This window comes from Primulina huaijiensis, chromosome 6 (assembly GCF_012295235.1).
Source record: "Primulina huaijiensis isolate GDHJ02 chromosome 6, ASM1229523v2, whole genome shotgun sequence".
NCBI lineage: Eukaryota > Viridiplantae > Streptophyta > Magnoliopsida > Lamiales > Gesneriaceae > Primulina > Primulina huaijiensis.
In genome coordinates this window covers 4,659,562-4,679,270 of record NC_133311.1, presented here as the reverse complement: position 1 = coordinate 4,679,270, position 19,709 = coordinate 4,659,562, and the positions used below count along the sequence as shown (strand labels likewise).

The following is a 19,709-nucleotide window of genomic DNA, read 5'->3' as shown; positions in this document are numbered from 1 at the left end:
GAGGAATCGAAAAATTCTGCATCTTTTATTTTCGAAATGTTCTTGATATATTTCGGTTATGCCATGTAAGTGATGATCATATAATGTTTTAAAAAAATGTTAATATGACTTGATTGAAGAGCAAGGAAAAATATAAATATGTCTGGTTTCGTTTTGAAAAGAAAACGAACGAAACGCAACGACGCGGCGCGGAGGAGACGGAGCGCTTTGCTACCTTGTTTTCTTTCTCGGTTTTCTCTCCTATTTCTTGCTATGAGGCTCATGTTTTTTTTTTTACTACTCTGAAATGATCTCAGTTTCGGTGATGGGGGAGGGGAAATGGTGGTTAGGAGAGTGAGGGGAAGGGGTTGCGAAATAAGTGGGATGGCAAGACCAAGTCTCCTCTCTTTTGAATTTTGAATTTGTTGGATATCAAATGATTGTTGGAGGGATCATATGACCGAATCCTACTTGCTATACAAGGCTAGGATGTTGATCTAATATTAATTAATTAAGGGTGATTAATAATTGAAAAGATTATCATGCTAAGGGATGATAAGGAAAGGGTCAAAGGTGAGTTGGCAAAGGATTATGGTCTCACTATGGGGTGGCCGAAAATTTGAAATAAAAATGAAGGGAAATATTGCTTAGTTAGCTAATTTTTAAACCTTAAGAGCCTTAACTATCCTTTAAATAATTTAGTGAATTAACCCCAAAATTGTGGAACCTTAATGAACTTATTTCCTACTTACCTCAAGTTGCTTAATTAATTCCTTAAACCTTCTTTTTAACTTAGATCAACTTATTAGCTAGCTAAAATAAACTCTGGGAATGATTTCTTAATTTTAAATTCTATCTCAAAACTCCAACTCCAGTCCGGCCTTACTGAATTAACTGAAAAGATAAAAATTGAAACTACTGCATAAAATAATTAAATTTAAATACTGATGCAATACAAATTATTTAATTTAAAATACTAGAATTATGCATGGCTTATACGCAGTCTAATTTAAGGGTTCTACACTTTGAATTGGGAGGAATTCAAGAGGGTGTTCTACGATAAATACTTTACTGCTGATGTCCGTTCTAGGCTCAAGAGAGTGTTCATGAGTCTTAGTCAAGGGGATTGGTCTGTTGCTGAGTTTGTGCAGAAATTTGATAGGGGCTGTCACTTTGTGCCCTTGATTGCCAATGATACTGCTGAAAATTTACGACACTTCCTAGATGGGTTGAGGCCGACTATCCGTCGTGATGTGATGCTTGGCGATCCTACTGATTATACTACTGCAGTTGCCAAAGCTTTTAGAGCCAAGCAGTCACTCAAAGATATAGATTGGGAGATGCAGCGAAAGAGGAACCGTGCTCAGCAAGCCAATCAGAGTAATAAGAAGCCTTATGTGGGACCACCAAAGCAACCAGAACCACCAAAACCACAAAGACAACCACCTAGAAGGAATATTCTGAAGGCTGATGAGAAACCACTAGGAAAAGAGTGCAATCTTCCACATTTTGGCAAGTGCATGCGGGGCACCTACAAATACTTCAAGTACGGAGAGTTGGGACACAAGACTGTTGATTGCCCAAAGCTCAAGCAAACCACTGCTGGAAGGGTCTATGTGATGCAAGCTGAGGAGGCTGAGGCAGAGCCGACACTACACTGATTTTCGAGATAACCTAGTTGTTTAACATTTTTACGATGCTTTCATTGCATGAAATGTTAAAATGGGTTAAGGGAATTGATTGGGATAATGAGGAAGTTAGAGGAGAATATGGTACATGCACTACTTGAGCTGAATTTATGAGTCAACATTGAGAAATTTTGGGATAGAATTACAAATTTCGAGATTTGAGAATTAAGTTTGAGGTGGAGATGAGGAATCCTAAGCTGTTCATTTATCAAGACAAGCCAAATTCCGAGGACGAAATTCTTTTAAAGGGGGAGATTTGTAACGTCCGAAAAACCGAACCTACGTAAACCACATGCATGCAAAATTATTTTAATTGCTTAATTGTTTTATTTAATTGATTTTAAATGCTTACATGATATTTATTAAATGACTAAAAGTATGATTGCTTGATTAAATGATTATATGACATGATTTCATAAAATTGAAGGATTTTACCTGAATATTCGATAATAGACAGGAGAAAGGAGACCAGGGACTCGATTTATTTTACGAGTCGAGCTCGATTTTTCCCGAGAAGCCGGTTTTGGGCAAACAAAGAGTTTTAAAAGATCAAAATATTATTTTTGAGAAACTAATTTTATAAACTTTTTTGTTTTAATTAAATAAGTGTTATTAGACCCAATTTAATTATTTAAAGTAGGTCTAATTGCCCTTAAGCTTGCAATCCCAAGACCAAAGCCCATTAACATGTTGATAAAATTATAAATAAGAACTCATATGCTTTCTAAACTCATTATTCAGCCTTGAAATAGCTGAAACACATAGCACACACACACCTTAAAAAAATCGAGATTTTGAGGAGGAAGAAAGGGTAGGGTTCTTCGTCGTCCGGTCGTCTAACTTCGCACCCTCGCCGACGATTGATTATTCGAGCATTATAAACGCAAAAGCACGTATTTCTAAACTCTTTTAAACATCATACAAATCATAATATTTGTGTTTTAATTGATTATGTATGAAAAATATTGGTGTTCGATTATTTTATGGTAGGATACATATTTTTCAAAGTTTTAATGATTGTACGATCGTTATGAAAAATATTTTAAATCCAACGGACACGCTGCCAACTATGGTTGATTGTTGCACAAAACATGATAAATCTTAAAGGAAAATAAAGCTAGAAAACCGAAACTTGACAAGGAAGAACACCTAGGATTTTCTAGGAGGCAATCCACATGGTTGGTTTCTAAGTGGCTCGGCTAGGGGCTGTGATGCATGTGGGTTCGGTCAGGGCTGGCTGGGGCTCAGAGAGGTTCATATTTGAGGGCCTGGTAGAGTCCTAGCAAGGCTAGGACTAGTGGGTATCAGCTGGTGAAGAGTCCTCATGGAGTAAGACTCTTCCCATGCTTGAGTTGTTCGGCCGAGGAGCTGGTGCTTCGAAGGGTTTAAGGGCAGGAATAGGTCGTCTAGGAGGTGGATCAGGGTGTTCCAGAATAGGTTAGGAAGGTTGGGACTCGGGGGTGGCTCGAGTTGGGAGTTCTAGCCGAAGTAGGAACTCATAGCACCATGGAGAGGATGTGCTGGGCTCGGTGGCTGCTTTGGTGGTAGAGTCCTAGTTAGACTACAACTCCAGAAACGCATGAAGGTGGGAAGGGCGCGCAGCTTGTGTCTTCGAGCACGGCTTTGTGCGTGGATTTAGGGGCTGGTCCAAGGGCTTGGGCTAGTCTGGAACGAGGCTGGGCGTGGCCAAGGTCGGTGAGGGTCATGAGTGGTCAGTGGTTAAGGGTTGGTAGAGTCCTAGGCTAATTAGGAGTCCTAATGCAACTAGGATACACACATACACACATGCATGCAATCGGGTTGAGGGGCAGTAGACTTTAACGTAGGCCAAAGGCTGGTTCATGGGCTTGGGGCTGGTCAGTGGGGTCCATAAACGAGTTGGATAGGGTCTGGCTCGAGGTGGCTTGTGGGGACCCGGACGCTAATTATGTTCTTAATCATCATTGGGACAATTTAATCAATTCTAATAAACAGGGTCTAAAATTTTTTTTTTTAAATACAAAGCGGAAACGTAATGTAAATCAATCCGATATACATATTAAACATAAACCTACAAATCTTGTATCCTCTCTAATAATTCAACTAGGTTCAACGACATATCAGTGATGAATCCTAATTTACTTCTGAGCCATGATCTCTACGCTAACTAGTCCTGTCTCGTTCTCTTCATGACCCTGATCCTGTCCCACCTGTTGTCATGCACACATACAAACAAGACAACAGCCGGATAACTCCGGTGAGAATTAAATTCCCAGTATAAACCAAGTATACATGCATTCATATAAACAATATAAAAGCATGCATCAGATATACATACATGTATCTCAATCAAGGCATGAATCAATACTCTAAACAAGTACCAAAATCAGGAATATAATTCAATATCAAATAAGGAATCACACTCTGTGACTCTCAGACTCAAACTCGACTCATTTCTAATCTAGGGATCCCGATCTGAATAAGAACGCAACAATCTCCCACCTACTCTCCTTATCGTGGTGGCGGTACGTTCTTATTTACGGACTTTGGTCCTCTCTATATCGATTATCTACAATAGAAGTCGATCTTCTTCTAAGCACATCGATATGACCAAACGTCCGGTGTCTCACTGTACAATACCTCGACTGAAGCTATTTCAATACTCATATGATAACTATCGTTGTACAATCATTCACCAAGTGACAATACATCGCATCAACTAGTGCTAACATCCAGCACTACAGCTCTATAGATATCTTCCAGTATCTGGATAGTTCGCTCTGACTATCCGTCGATGTATAGATGATAGGTGAAAGAGGTTATTGTATATTCTGCCAAAAGTACAAAATCAACTGTCTGATAGAATCAATTTTGGCGCTCTGTGCAATCTAACTACTTTTCTGACCTAAATCTATGTCATCTGGTCATGTCTGTACGTCATCTTGTACAAAATAATATATGCAGATTTGAGCCATTTATCAATCACAATCACATCGCACCACAATCTTGGAAATATTTCGGTAGTTTCGTCACAAAATCCATAGAAATGTACTCCCATTTCCATTCAGGAATAGACAAGCTCTGTACTAGATCTTCCGGTTTCTATCTTTCTATCTTCATCTGTCGGCAATTCAGACATTTCAGTACAAACTCTGCCACAACTGATCTCATCTGTTTATATTAAAACTGTTTTGCTGTTATCAGGATACCTACTGAATCAATTACTGTGTGCTTCTGATCTCAATTCGAAATATCTGTTACTCTGATCGATGCTCTTATTCGGTTTGAACTGTATCTAATTTCAACAATATACAACAATCTGTATCAAACACGGATTTAGAATAACAGCAATATCATATCAGATTCAAAATATCAATCATCAATACTGATCTAGTAACCTCATAGAACGCAATTTCTGACAATACTGTCACTGTCGATTCTGACTAACCGATCACATTTTCAACGTTGTTCAAATCAACTGTTATATCATCTTCGAATGTAATGTCCCCCAAACAATATAATCTGTCTCAAATACTGTTTTAGAACAATAACAATTCTCAAGCAATTTAGAACAACAGTCACATACCATAATCTGCTAAACTCAGTCAAATATGAATTTATGACATTTCAGACATTTCAGACAGTTCTGACATCGGTGTCGTTCTCAGCCACTGATCACGGTCTCAACTGTTCTAATATCAATCGGTATTCTATCTTCGGATATCACATACCCTGGTATCAATTCCATGCTGAAGTCTATCTCTCGAATCAGAGGCAAATCTGGAATCTCATCTGGAACACTTTAGCAACTCATACATCATTGACAAATCTGCCAATACTGGCTCGATTTCAGTACGTCTACTGAATACATAAGGATTCCATCTGCTCTTTTCTGTACCAATCGAGTCATATACAATACGGATATCACATAAATTCATAATCAAGAATCCTTACCGTACATCGTTCATTCTTCGGCTATTTCAGGTCCGAATCTTACCATCTCCTGGTAAGAATCTGCAATAGTTCTGTACTTGTCTAATATCTCAATAATGCGGTCAAAATCAGACGACACAAGTACTATACAGTCGAACTCAATTTCACTCTCATCTTACTGCATTATACAAGATGTCACAGAACCTCACTGATATCAAATCCTCTCCCCAAAAGGAAAAGAGATCAATAATACAGTAAATACAGACCCAATAGATAAAGCATGTCTCAATGCAATTCATACAAAATCATGTATCAGATGTAGTAATATTTCTTAATACATACGCAAGATAATCATAAAAGAACAGCTACCTGTTACTATATCATCAAGTGCCTCCTGGGTCTGTTCCTCGGTCACTACAACCAGATGATTCTGCTCCCTGAAATCTTCGGGAACCTCTCTGTGGACAAACTCTAGCAAAGTGTCCATGCTGTCTGCAGATACGGCAACTATCAGTCACTCCCTGGCATTGCTCTGTGGGATGTCTCCCTCCACAGGTTCCACAATAAACTCCAGTATAACTCGGGCTAGAACCACTGGATCTAGATGCACCGCTCGGTCCGCTTCCTAACTTCTTAAACTGTTTCTTTCGAGCTTTCAGCAAATCTCGCTTCCCACTCGTACTACCACTATCAATTCTGGGAGGGGATTGCTGTGTCTGTGGTCGGATCACATCCAACCTACCTCTTTGTCGAATCAGACTCACCTCAACTCTCTTTTCTTTATTCAAAACATCAGCAAAATGATGGGGTCGATCTACTTTCATCAAGGCAAATATATCAGGATTCAATCCGTTGATGAACTGATCCGCTATAGCTTCATCATTCCCAGCTACAGGAGGAGCAAAACGCAATAAGGTAGAGAATTTAGCAACATATTCTTCAATATTCAGTTGGCCCTGTTTCAAATTCTCAAACTCTACTCTTTTGTCCTCTCTATACGATCCTGGGAAAAATCTTCGATAGAATTCAGCTTTAAAAACTTTCCACGTGATCACTGTACCCCGCTGTGATAATACTCTTTTGGTTGCGATCCACCAACTTTTTGCAATTTCTTGTAATTGATTGGGAACTAGTTTAATTCTCCGTTCATCTGGATAATCAAGTGAATCAAACAGTATCTCTATATCATCTAGCCAATTCTCACAATCCTCAGATGTCTCAGTACCCTTCAAAATCGGCGGTTGAAATGACTGAAACTGTTTCAACTGTATTTCCATCGGAGTTTCTGACATATCCATCTGAGTAGTCGAAGTACTACCCTTTTCTGGAATTCTTCGAGGAGGTATATCTGATGATCACCAGAGTTAGCAATCACATGAGACAAATCCGTCTCAGCCCCTTTCTGATCAGCTTACCTCTGATCAAGAATCGGTTCTGATTCATTCTCAAATAATACACATTACCAAATCAACTCAGATATTCAGGTAACATGTATTTAAAAGAAGTAAAACATAATATCATGCTAGCATACACAATGTCATTCAACATTATAATGAGTCACATGCTAGCAATCAAAAGCAGGAAAGAAAACTCAATCTAACCCGCTCATTCTCTTCTATCTCAGTCTAAGGAACCTACAGTTCTAGAACCTACTGCTCTAGAACCTAATGCTCTGATACCACTTGTTGTGGGGACCCTGACGCTAATCATGTTCTTAATCATCATTGGGACAATTTAATCAATTCTAATAAACAGGGTCTAAAATTTTTTTAAAAAAAAATACAAAGCGGAAACGTAATGTAAATCAATCTGAAATACATATTAAACATAAACCTACAAATCTTGTATCATCTCTAATAATTCAACTAGGTTCAACGACATATCAGTGATGAATCCTAATTTACTTCTGAGCCCGGATCTCCACGCTAACTAGTCATGTCTCTTTCTCTTCATGACCATGATCATGTCCCACCTGTTGTCATGCACACATACAAACAAGACAACAGCCGGATAACTCCGGTAAGAATTAAATTCCCAGTACAAACCAAGTATACATGCATTCATATAAACAATATAAAAGCATGCATCAGATATACATACATGTATCTCAATCAAGACATGAATCAATACTCTAAACAAGTACCAAAATCAGGAATATAATTCAATATCAAATAAGGAATCACACTCTGTGACTCTCAGACTCAAACTCGACTCATTTCTAATCTAGGGATCCCGATCTGAATAAGAACGCAACAATCTCCCACCTACTATCACGATCGTGGTGATGGTACGTTCTTATTTACGGACTTTGGTCCTCTCTATATCGATTATCTACAATAGAAGTCGCTCTTCTTCTAAGCACATCGATATGATCAAACGTCCGGTGTCTTGGCTGTTCTGCCAAAGACTAGGTATATCTACTTGAACTCTAACTCTGACAATGTGCAATGGGCCATTAACAACTCTGGCCTACTCTGGCCCTTCTGTCCGTGACTCTCACTCAATAGCTATCTACTACTCTATGCTTTTCTATAAATCAATAAACAAAGCATATTCATTCAAACGATATAAATGTATGAAAAGCGATAACATACAAGTATGTGATTTAGGGAAACTCAAGTCCAATCTGACTTAAGTCGAGCTCCCGATACACATTGATTTATACCTTTGTCTTCTCGGTCTGACGAAGACGAAGTCTTGCACTCCAATCTGTCCATACCCAATCTGGCAATGACAATATCAATATGCACAATATCAATGTATAACTCAATTTAAGGCCTGTTCTGATCAATACTCACATCAAACACGATCTGATCAATGTCAATCGACATACGGTACAACAAAATAATCTCAATCAATACTGAATCTGATCAATAACAATCTACTGATGTTTCGACGGCATAATAATACAATCTCAATAACCCCGTCAATCTCAACATCACAGATATAATACAAGAACTCATACTCGCAAAGCTAATACAAATCTGATATCGAATCTCAATCAAATCAACTCCGAAAATCATAACAATTACATAAACAATCTGTTCTTCGATCTGACTTCGATTATATACTGATCATTTTGTCTAGAACACATAACATCAGTCAAATCACAATTCCCCCAATATCATGAATTCAAACGATATCAGAATTCGATACAACTTACGTCCTGTTGTAGCTGTCGTCAATAGGGGCACGGTACTGAAGTCGGATTTACAAACGGACGGGCGGATCTTGAACAAATCGAATTCTAAAGTAGGAAAAGGCGTAAGGTTTTGGAGCTTTCTCGTTTCTTTTCTTCTTCTAATTCTGAAGAATGAAGGCTTGTGATATACATATATATACTTACACGTTGCATGCTGAAGACAAGTGGTTCATTCCCATGCTGCATGCCGCGCGCATATGCGCGCACAAGGTCCGCGCATATGCGCCTGGCTTTCTGCCCGGAAGTTCTGAATTTATCCACTCGCGCATATGCGCGCACTCTCTCGACGCACATGCGCCAATCTCAATGGAATCAACATTCTGAAATCCAGCCTCTCGCGCATATGCGCGCATATGCGCCAGAATCTCTGGCCTCATTTTTTAAGCACCCACATGCCAACTCACATAATTCAAAATCCAATCGCGAAGTGGTCTGTCTATAATCATATCAAGTAATCAATTAATCATCTCAGATTAACAGGCTAAAAATCTCGGGCATTACATGGCTCGACCATGGCTCGGTGGAATTGGGAGATGGCTCGGTATGTTCCATTAAGGGTCAAAAACGAAAATATAAGAAGAAAAATTGGAAACATGGGTCCACGGGTGTGGTTCATGGCTCACAAGGGTAGATTAGGTATTAAAAAGATTATGTTTAAAATTTGGGATCAAAATATTAAGTGTTGAATTTATTCGGAATTTAATCGCCTCACAAATCGTTAAGTAATGAATTAATTGAAAAGCCTTGAATTTAGCTAAATAAATTATGAAAAATTATATTTAAGCATAATTAATTATTTGGGATAAGCCTATGTCATTAAAAGTAAGAAAAATAATAAAATCGAAAAATTATACGTTTAGGGAAAAAAAGGTAATTTTACACCTGGAAAATACGTAAAAGCTTGACAGCGTCTCGAAGGATCATAACACATGTGAAATGATATTTTATGATTTAAAATGATGATTTTAATAAAATTATGATATTTTATGATTTATGGTAAAGTTGTGTAATTTATACTGTTTAAAATGCTATTTTTGGAAAGCTATGATATGTTACGATTTTAAAGGAAAAGGAAAAATATTTTGAGTGATGCGAATTGACTGTGACAAAATATATGATATATAATTTTGTGAGGATATCGTGAGGGCCAAGGCCCCAAAGGGACCCCGTTTACAGGACAAGGTTCCAGAGAGGAACCCCGTTTACGGGACAAGGCCCCGGAGGGACCCTCACGATCGTATTTCCACGGTGGAGCCTAGTGCCCACCCCCATAGATCATGTGGAGCTGAAGACTGATCAGTCGACCAAAGGATAAAAGCTAGTCACTTTCAAGTATCAAACTTCACCCAAAATGATAAAAGATTAAAAGCTTTACGATTAAAATGATTTATAATATATGATTCATGCTTAAAAGCTTTTTAAATGATTTATTTATGCTTAAATGATTTTTAAATGTTTTCCTTATGGTCAAAAAGCTATTTTAAATAAAAGTATGATTTTTAAATGCATGTGAGTGTATATGTACTATTTGCTATTAATGTTTAGAACGTGCCGAGTCATTAGAGTCACTTGGTTTTTATGATGCTGAATTTGATAATATATGGGAGGTGCTGACGATTGAGTGGATCGAGTACAGCAATACACTTCCGAGGGCCTTTATGTTTCCGCACTAGCTTGTTAGATATAAGATTTAAAGATTTAATGTTAATGATTTATTATAGATATTTTTTTGCTTTAATTTATGTTAGTTGATCTTTTTAAAAGGCGACGTAGTATTTTCGGTTAATTGATAATTTAGGGATATTTTATACATTTGATATTTAAATGTCAAATTATTATGATTTATGAAAATGTTAAGTTATTTTAATTAGTATTTTCGAGTTTATTAGAAAAAAATTAAAAAAAATGTCGAGGTCGTTTCAGTTATTTTAAGAGTTTATGAAATTTTATGATAAAACGTTAATGCTAAAAGATATGTTACATACTTGGTTTAAAAGAAAAATGATTATTATATGCTTTAATTTTATAAAGTGATGAAAATATGAAATATTGAAGGAAGTGAAGTAATTGTGACTAATGATACGAAGATACGTAAGGCCAATGCTCAGTTGACAGGTGAGAGTGTCGCTGATGTCTCCGCCGCCCAGTACTGTGATTACATGTAGATGGATCCATCGACCCCTAATACGAAAGTCACAATTAACGATCTGAATTCAACGAAAGGAAAACGTATACGTATATGATGAAATTGATATGTTTATGATGATATGAAAAATGTTTATGTTTATGCGTGATTATGAAATGTTATTTTAAGTAAAAGTGTTTTCACTGTTGTATGTGATTGTATACGTATTATTTGTTATCAACATTATGGTTTGCTTAGTCTTTAGACTCACTAGGTGTGATCGATGTAGGTGAACATGATGATAATGATAATGGAGGTCTTGATGGTTGATCTTGTTGGACTAAAGGTGTACATAACCCGATGACCAGCGTTAGTTTTCCGCATTTATGATTTAAAGTTTATGTCAAAGATTTTTACGACTATTATGGTTGATTTTGAGTGGTTTTTGAGAGGTTTGTAATGTTAGTATATTTTGAAATATTGATAGTTTAGGTTGGGTGATGATATACGATTTTACATTATGAGTTAGGTTCCTTTGAGTTTTCAAATATAGTTGAATGTTTATTTTTAAAATAGTGCAAGATATTTTAAAATATGTATATATATATATATATATATGTATATATATATGTATATATATATGTATATATATATGTATATATATATATATATATGTATATATATATGTATATATATATATATATATGTATATGTATGTATATGTATATGTATATCTTAAGTCGGCCGAAAATTATTAGGATAAAAAAAAATTCTAGTATTTTTTAAGAAAAACGAGTAGTAGACTTTTCAATAACACTTCATAAATTATTATTATGATTATTATTAAATGGTTATTTTTTGGAAACAAAATGGTTATTTTTTGGAATTATTACTTGTATAAAATTAATTAAATCATTGGAAGAGGCAATTGAGTAGTTGAGGCTTGAGGGTTTGTGGCGAAAATTTGGGGGACTAGGTCGTTCTCAGCTAAGCATCAATCTCTTTTCTCAGACGGCAATGTACGAGAAAATGCGAGCCATCGGAGCATTATCGAGTTTGCGCTGTGTCGCTAGAATGGCGAATATTCCTTCGCCGATTGTTTCCAACTCGTTTCAAATCGAACAATTAGCGATCGAAAATGCTTCTCAGCTGAACTGCTCATTCTCTCTGCGCCGCCGCTTCTGCTCCGCCCTTCTGTCAGGTACTTTCCATTCGCCATGTTCAATTTATTTAATTACCGGAAGAGCTTTATAGTTTCTAGAGAAAGAACAATGGGAAAGAAAAGGCAGATAATGCAGACCTCAAAAGTTTAGTTTTAGGTAATGATAAGTGAGAAAGTTGGCTTCTTTTATGTCTTACAAAACAGTTAACGAAGATTTGAACACCATGGTAGAACATTGCAAACTAGTGATAAGACTGTGATGGAAATACCTTTTCAACTTGTTTTAAAGGAAACGAAGAAGCAAAGGTTTTGTACGTACTTATATTTCAGTAATTTGTTAATGGAGTGCGTTTCTGTTATTTCTTGATAAACTTAAGATCACTCGGAAGTGTTTATATTTATATGTGGACTGTGGTTGTTCCTGAAGAAAAATTGCAAGTTAATCCTGTTGCGTTATTTTCATAACGATTACAAATTTTCCGTCTTAAATTGTGGACCAAATAATCATAATTAGAATTGATTTACATACAGCAGCCAGAATAATGTGTAGCTGTTGATATGCACGTTTTTACTCGCACTTGTCTGCTTGTTTGTACTTCTGATATTGTCGGTTTAGCAAAATTTATCAATGATTTGTCTGATATCGCAGGCATTATCCATGGAAACCATTCTCAAATGCAGTTAAATAATCAAAATGTTATGAATCTTGAAATGCCTTCAATGCTGTGGACTACTGTAGCTTTTTCTTCAGAAGCTAGCATGGTTGAAAACGATTCATCAGGTAGGTAGTTATTTTTGTTATTAGAGGGTAACATGCCTCACAAATGCAACGTAGCCCAGGCACAAGGAAATACACTTCAAAATTTTTCTGTACGAAGGAAATTATTTCACATGACACTAGATTTGTACTTTACTGATTATTTAACAATGATTGAATATATTTTTACCAGTGTTTATTTAACTATGATTCTATGAATGAACACTAACTTGCATTTTACCATGAATCGTCAATCCCTCTATTTAAGATACTCTTTAAATTACGGTTATAGCATTTATGCGTTTTCATGGCCAAGGCGCGTCCTCCACTAAAGGGCTGCAACTGCGCCAGTTGCTTCAGTTGTGCGTTCCTAGAGCTTAGGAAATGGTTTTCGGGCTTTGAATAATTATGACTCATAAAATTTCAAATTTGATGATACTTAGTGATTGGACATTCATGGTTGTGTTAGATGCAGGGACTGCGAAGGAAGTATATGAAAAGATGCTGAAATGTGTATCTGAGATGAGAACTGCACCTCCTAATGCTTGGTTGTGGTCACTTGTTGCTAAATGTGATACCCATGAAGATATCAAGCTTCTATTTGATATTTTGGAGAGACTTCGAAGATTTGTGAGTGCTTATGTGGCTTGATTGTGTACAGTTGAGACCTCACCTTTTTATATGTATTCATTTATTTACTTCGTTTGTGGATGCAGAGACTCTCCAATCTTAGGATACCCGACAATTTTAATATTGCACTTTGCAGGGATGTTACTAAGGCTTGTGTGCGGGTAGGGGCCATTGATTTTGGTGAGAATATTCAGTATCACTCTTTTTCAGTTCCATCCCTTTAATTATAAATTTAAATTCAGAATCACAGCATTGAACTTTCTGGCAGTTAATTAAACAAGAGTTCATTTAATTCTTATCATAGATGTAGCTCTTGATGAAATTAAAATAGTTTTATCTTTGGTTTTTATTTCCGAAGAGGGATCTATTGTTTTGAAATTGGATCCTCTCCAATGGTTAGCTGTGTGATATTGCTTTGACTTATTTGGCTGACAAGAAGATAAACTGATTTCTTTTGTTTCTAGTTTTCGTGTGTTTTCTTATCCATATATGTAAAATTCTAACTATTATTTGCACCAGGTAAGATGGCGTTGTGGAAGCACAATTTATATGGATTGACTCCTGATATTGGATCTGCTCATTTTCTGTTGGTATGTTTCCGGTTACTCGTTTGAGATTCGATTTGTTGTCTATTTGTATAGTTGCACGATTCCATATCGGAAGCAAAATTTCCTTTATCTTTCTTTCCATCCTCAGTTACATGCCAAACAACATAATGATGTAAACCATATGGTAGAAGTGATGAAACTTGTGAAGAAGAATGGGTTACCTCTGCGACCTGGTACAGCAGATATAGTTTTCAGGTATGCATATTATGAGCGGTTCCTTCAGTGTTTCATTTAATCATTCCCATCTAATTTTATTTAATTTATATATTTTGCACTTATTCATTCACTCTCTGAACGGATTTAAAAATTCAATTTACTATCGCATTTGCTTGACCATTGGTAACTCAACATTTCATCAGAATAATATTGGTTCCCTGTCTATTACTTCCCTTGTTCCAGTCATGTCACGCTCCGTCGCAAATCTATTCTTTTTCACATGAACTCATGAACCTTATTATGTATGATCTGTGATTCCTGAATTTTTCTTAGCCAAGTGATTGTGCTTTAGGCTGCATGCAAACATAACCTATGTGCAATTTTTTGTCTCTCAAAATGTTTTGCAACTGTATCAAATTTGTGTCTATGTAAAGATATTCCTTCTTTTTTTTTCCTCTCTGTCTAATTGTTTCTTTGTTTAATGAAATTCATGGGATGATATCTATGCAAGTCAGAGGAATTGGTTGAAACTTTGATGAGATTAAGTGTTGATGTGGTGTTCCATGTTCTGCATTTTCATATAGTTTGTTTTTCTCATTGAATGTGGATTATTTCATTAACTGTGCTACTTTCTGAATTGAATCATCATATTTTCTTGCTAATTTTTTCTTGCAGCATATGTTACAGTGCAGACAGGTGGGGTTTGATGTCCAAATACGGGAAAAGGTTTGTGAAGTCAGGAGTAAGCCTTAGACGGACTTCCTTTGATTTGTGGATGGAATTTGCTGTAAGAAAAGGTATTTAAAGTGCTTGTGTTTTAGCTCTACTGCAAAACCTCTTTCGTGTTCTGAAATTTTGTGGCTTTATAGTGTTTGGTTAAATTGTGGACATTTAATATAGAAGTGTCAAGATCCGGTTAACTCCTTCATAATTTGCATCTTACATAATGTGAAAGGCTTGTAAATGCATCAGTGCTCGTCTTTGCATTCCCCCGTTGCAGGAGATACTAAGGCTTTATGGGAAATCGAGAAGTGGAGATCAGAATCTATGAAACAACACAGTCTTTCTACTGGATTTTCATGTGCCAAGGTATTCGTATGTTGTAGATCACTGGTTTGAAATTGTCAAGGTGATTGGATGGCATTTTAGAATCATTAGGAATGGATCCTGGCGTGCAGTCCTGTATTTATAGTATAGTTCTTTTTTCTGTTTAGTGTTTTTCCCTTTAGTGTTACTCTGTTCTAAACCTGAAAGTGCTTCTGCAATATTGATATGGATTATGATATGCATCAGCAGTCTACTCATGTTGGTACCTTTCGCAGGGTTTGCTTCTTGATCATAAGCCTGAAAGTGCTGCTGCAATCATTCAAGCAATCAATCAGGTAATTTTGATTAAAAACTCAACTTTGAAGGAAAAAGCTCGTCTTTGTAACATTAGGTGGCTGGGTCTTGATTAAAGTAGATGCAATTATATTGCTTGCTCAAGTGCTTAATCTTTTTCCTCGATTTTTCTGTGATCTTGCTTAGCTATGATTTTCAACTGTACGGACAGACATGATGGCTTTTAGTACTGTATTCTCCGAATAGTTTCCATGTTCCATTTGTCTTATATAGAGGATGGAGTAGCAAGGTTAATAACACTTTCACATGCAAATAAAATGTTCTTTTATATGACAATAGATGACAAATTTTTTTCAAGTTTTTTGTACCCCCACACCAACACCCGAAATGAATCACAAGGTTGGTGCCCCATTCATTCTAACTTGCTTGTTTCTTTCTCATTTCATTAAATTCGCTTACGTATTCCATATCATATTTTTCCAGAGTACAACTGACACAAAGAGGGCAGGGTTTGTGGTTGAACTTCAAAAGCTAGTTAGCGAGTGGCCATTGGAAGTCATTAAACATCAAAAGGAAGAGAACAGAAAGGTACACCGATCTCATTATGTTTCCATTAAGACTGAAAACACCAATTTTCTTCTTTATTTTCAAGTCAGAGTTGTTTCTGGAAAAAAAAGGAAAGAAAATATATTTATAAGCCTGGTTTGTTTTTTGTCACTAAAATGTTAGTTAAGACTTGCATAGAATCATTTCAGTAAGAGTTGATGAAGATCATTGCATAAGAAACAGTTTGTTTTTATCGTCTTGCCCAGGTATTTGCTGCTGCATTACAAAATGATATATCTACCCTGATTAGTGCTTTGCCAAGTGTGGGCGTGGCCACAAACCTTACAATGGAAGATTTGACCATAAAAGGAGTGATATCTTGAAGTGTAGGATCAGTCAAGAAGATAGTGAGGATGATGTCGTGGGAAATAGAGCATCCAACTTTGACTATGACAAAACCAACTGTCCGATCAAATGGCAGGTATCTTGAACTTCCTGCGTGCTTTTAACATCAACTGATTTCGAAACTGTAGCTTGGATTATAGAAAGAAAACCATGAAGCAATTTTCTATACTCAAGTATCACTGGAACAAAGACTTTTGTTGGTTGATTCAAGAGTCTGTGTAATCCTAAAACACAGAAATCAAGTCCCGAGTGTGAAAGTTTACTCCTCTAAGGAGTGATTTGTTTCTCATAATGTATATATGATTTTTCGTACACTTCATTTGATGTTTTTCATGTTGGTGTTTGTCATATCATCTAATACCTATTTTTATTAATTTCCGAAATATTCGTTTTTGTATAATTTCTACACCATTGGATTTTGTATGCATTACTAATTTCTGTCCAAACAAAAATCAGGCGTTTTTCAGGATTTAGGTTCACCAGCACATAAACGTGGACTGATAATATTAGGTACATATCATGACTTCCTTGTGAATGTTCAGTTCTAAACTCATTCACGATTGTGAAACCTCATCTCTTTTCGGACACCTTAAATTTTTAGAACAAAAACCCATGCCATACTGGATTATCTGCCTGAACTACGCATAAAATTAACAGAAAGCTGCAGGTAGTATGACCAAAACTAGCAAACCCCGACGACATTGTTAGCTAGATTAAAATTTGTTCTGGCTCCGAGAAGAGAATTGGTTGGAAATGAAAGTTAGATTAAGAATATTAATTGCAATATAAATTAAATTATTTTTACTATTTGTAAGAGATATGTTTTGTTAGAAAGGTGCAATTCTCTCAATTTTTTTTTTTCCTAATATTGAATTGAACCTCACAATTGATAACATCCTAGATATGCTTGGTTTGGAGGCCCATGAGTGTATTTATTACACGTGAAATGCGCAATATGATTTCAAATTTAATTATGCTTTTAAATCAAAGGTGATGTGTTATAAAAAATTAAATCGGATGACTTGTTCAACCTTCCCATCTCATGCAGGACACCACACGTGTGTAATTCAGGCGCAGTTTGTCTCGAGACTTTTACAAAAGCCTAATTTTGCTGCCGTAAAAACAAGAAACTCCTGAACGAAACACAATTCTAAAACACTACGCATGTAGATGATGTCACCAAAAAAAACACATTCTAACATATCAAAACAAAAGAGACGGTCCTATAAATCAACCCTCAAAACTACACCATAAACCAGAACAATTTCCAGACTCTGAGTTACAGAGCAAAAGGTTCCCATTAATGGAGGCAAAAAGTGGAAGTAAACTCAGCATCCTTGTGTTTCCTTGGATTGCACATGGTCATGTATTCCCCTATCTTGAACTATCCAAGAATTTGTCAAACAAGAACTTCCATATATACTTCTGTTCAACAGCCATCAACCTGGATTCAATAAAAAATTCACTTCAAGAGCAATCTTATTCAATCCACCTAGTTGAACTCCAATTACCATCATTCCCTGATCTTCCATCGCACTTCCATACAACTAAATACATCCCTCCAAATCTCATGCCAAGGCTTTTTCATGCCTTTCAAATGTCAATCTCCAGCTTCAATGATATCATCAGATATCTGAAGCCAGATTTGCTGATTTACGATGTTTTTCAACCGTGGGCTGCCAAAATTGCCTCATCCATCAACATTCCTGCAGTCCATTTCGCCACCACAGGGGCTGCTGCTTATTCATTTGTTTATCATATGTTCACAGGAAAAGATTCAACTTTCCCTTATCCGGCAATGTACCTTAAAGACAACGAAAGGAAGGAGTTGGAGGCTGCGCTTGGTGTACTTAAAACAGATGAGGATTACAAGGGTATATCATTTGCCCACTTTCAACTATCTGATGACATTGTTTTGATGAAGACATGCGGGGGAATCGAAGGGAAGTATGTCGATTATTTGTCTGTTCTTTGCAAGAAAAGCATGCTCCCTGTTGGTCCACTTATTGCACAATCTAACAATGAGGAAAATGGTGCGGAGATTGTGGAATGGCTGAGTAAGAAACCCCAGTTTTCAACTGTGTTAATTTCTTTTGGAAGTGAAAACTACTTCTCTAAAGATCAAATGCAGGAGATAGCAAAAGGCTTGGAGCTCTGTAACGTTAACTTCATATGGGTCGTTAGATCTCCTGTCGGAGAAACAATTAACATTAATGAGGTAATGCCGAAGGGGTTTCTTGATAGAGTTAAAGAAAGGGGTATTATTGTGAAGGAATGGGCACCACAAGCTAAAATCTTGGCACACAAAAGCGTAGGTGCTTTTATGAGTCACTGTGGGATGAGTTCTGTCATCGAAAGTCTTTATTTCGGCATACCAGTTGTAGCTGTACCGTTGAAACTCGACCAGCCTTTGAATGCTAGGCTTTTGGTAGAGGCTGGTGCCGGTGTGGAGGTTGCAAGAGATGAGGATGGAAATATAAGTAGAGACGAGATCGCAAATGCGATAAATAAGGTTATTGTAGAGACATGTGGTGAAAAGTTAAAGCTTAGGGCAAAGGAATTGAGTGAGAAGATGAAAAATAAAGAAGAGGAGGCCATGAATGAAGCTGCGGATCAGCTGTTGCGAGTTTGCATGAAGTATAAGCAACAGACTTGAGGATTCTATAGGATATACACTATTATATATTATGAGATGTAACATAGGATGTTCATTGATGAATGATCTATGCCCATATATAATTGCTTTGAACTTGAGGTAGAAAGAAAATATGTCTATATCAATCTGCAGCAGGTAAACAATGTTTGTTTCGAGGTGATAGCATTTGTAAGAATAAAATAAAATATAGACAATAATATATTTACATGTGTTCATATACAAACTTGGAGTTTGAGATTGATGGATCCTTTTACATTTAGGAAGTGCATGCATTCACTCAAGTATGGTAATTGTTGCAATTTGTATTTTTAAAGACATATTTAACAACTTATAAAGTAAAACCAAGTAACCTGTCATCTACGAAAATTGTAAGGGGGTGGAGTACTTGGAGTTAGAAAATAGAACAAGGGTGGTCTGGGAGCTCTGTCTAATTTCTATGCTTCCTGTTAGTAGACTAGCCCCACCCCGTCAATTCTTTTATCATGTCGGTCTCTCGTATTTTTACGTGATCAGGGACGAGCTAGAGAAATAATTTTTGGGGA

The 19,709-nt window shown here is 36.5% G+C and overlaps 2 protein-coding genes across 4 annotated transcripts; both read left to right on the top strand.

Moving 5' to 3' along the window:
* Positions 1 to 11,838: 11,838 nt before the first annotated feature.
* On the top strand, positions 11,839 to 16,854 carry LOC140979931 (uncharacterized). 3 transcript variants are annotated; one of them, XM_073445590.1, is made up of 11 exons: positions 11,839 to 12,107; positions 12,718 to 12,849; positions 13,301 to 13,455; positions 13,542 to 13,635; positions 13,975 to 14,045; positions 14,152 to 14,258; positions 14,895 to 15,016; positions 15,220 to 15,308; positions 15,542 to 15,601; positions 16,044 to 16,148; positions 16,373 to 16,854. In XM_073445590.1, the coding sequence occupies exons 1-11, from the start codon at positions 11,924 to 11,926 to the stop codon at positions 16,487 to 16,489; spliced, it is 1,236 nt and encodes a 411-aa protein (XP_073301691.1). In that variant the 5' UTR covers positions 11,839 to 11,923; the 3' UTR covers positions 16,490 to 16,854. The 3 variants fall into 3 exon arrangements, with proteins under 3 accessions (XP_073301691.1, XP_073301690.1, XP_073301692.1); XM_073445589.1 differs by having other exon boundaries at positions 13,295 to 13,455; XM_073445591.1 differs by lacking the exon at positions 12,718 to 12,849 and having other exon boundaries at positions 13,295 to 13,455.
* Positions 16,855 to 17,644: 790 nt separating this feature from the next.
* On the top strand, positions 17,645 to 19,372 carry LOC140978875 (mogroside IIIx synthase-like). Its single transcript, XM_073444113.1, has one exon. The coding sequence runs from the start codon at positions 17,815 to 17,817 to the stop codon at positions 19,165 to 19,167; it is 1,353 nt and encodes a 450-aa protein (XP_073300214.1). The 5' UTR covers positions 17,645 to 17,814; the 3' UTR covers positions 19,168 to 19,372.
* Positions 19,373 to 19,709: the final 337 nt, after the last annotated feature.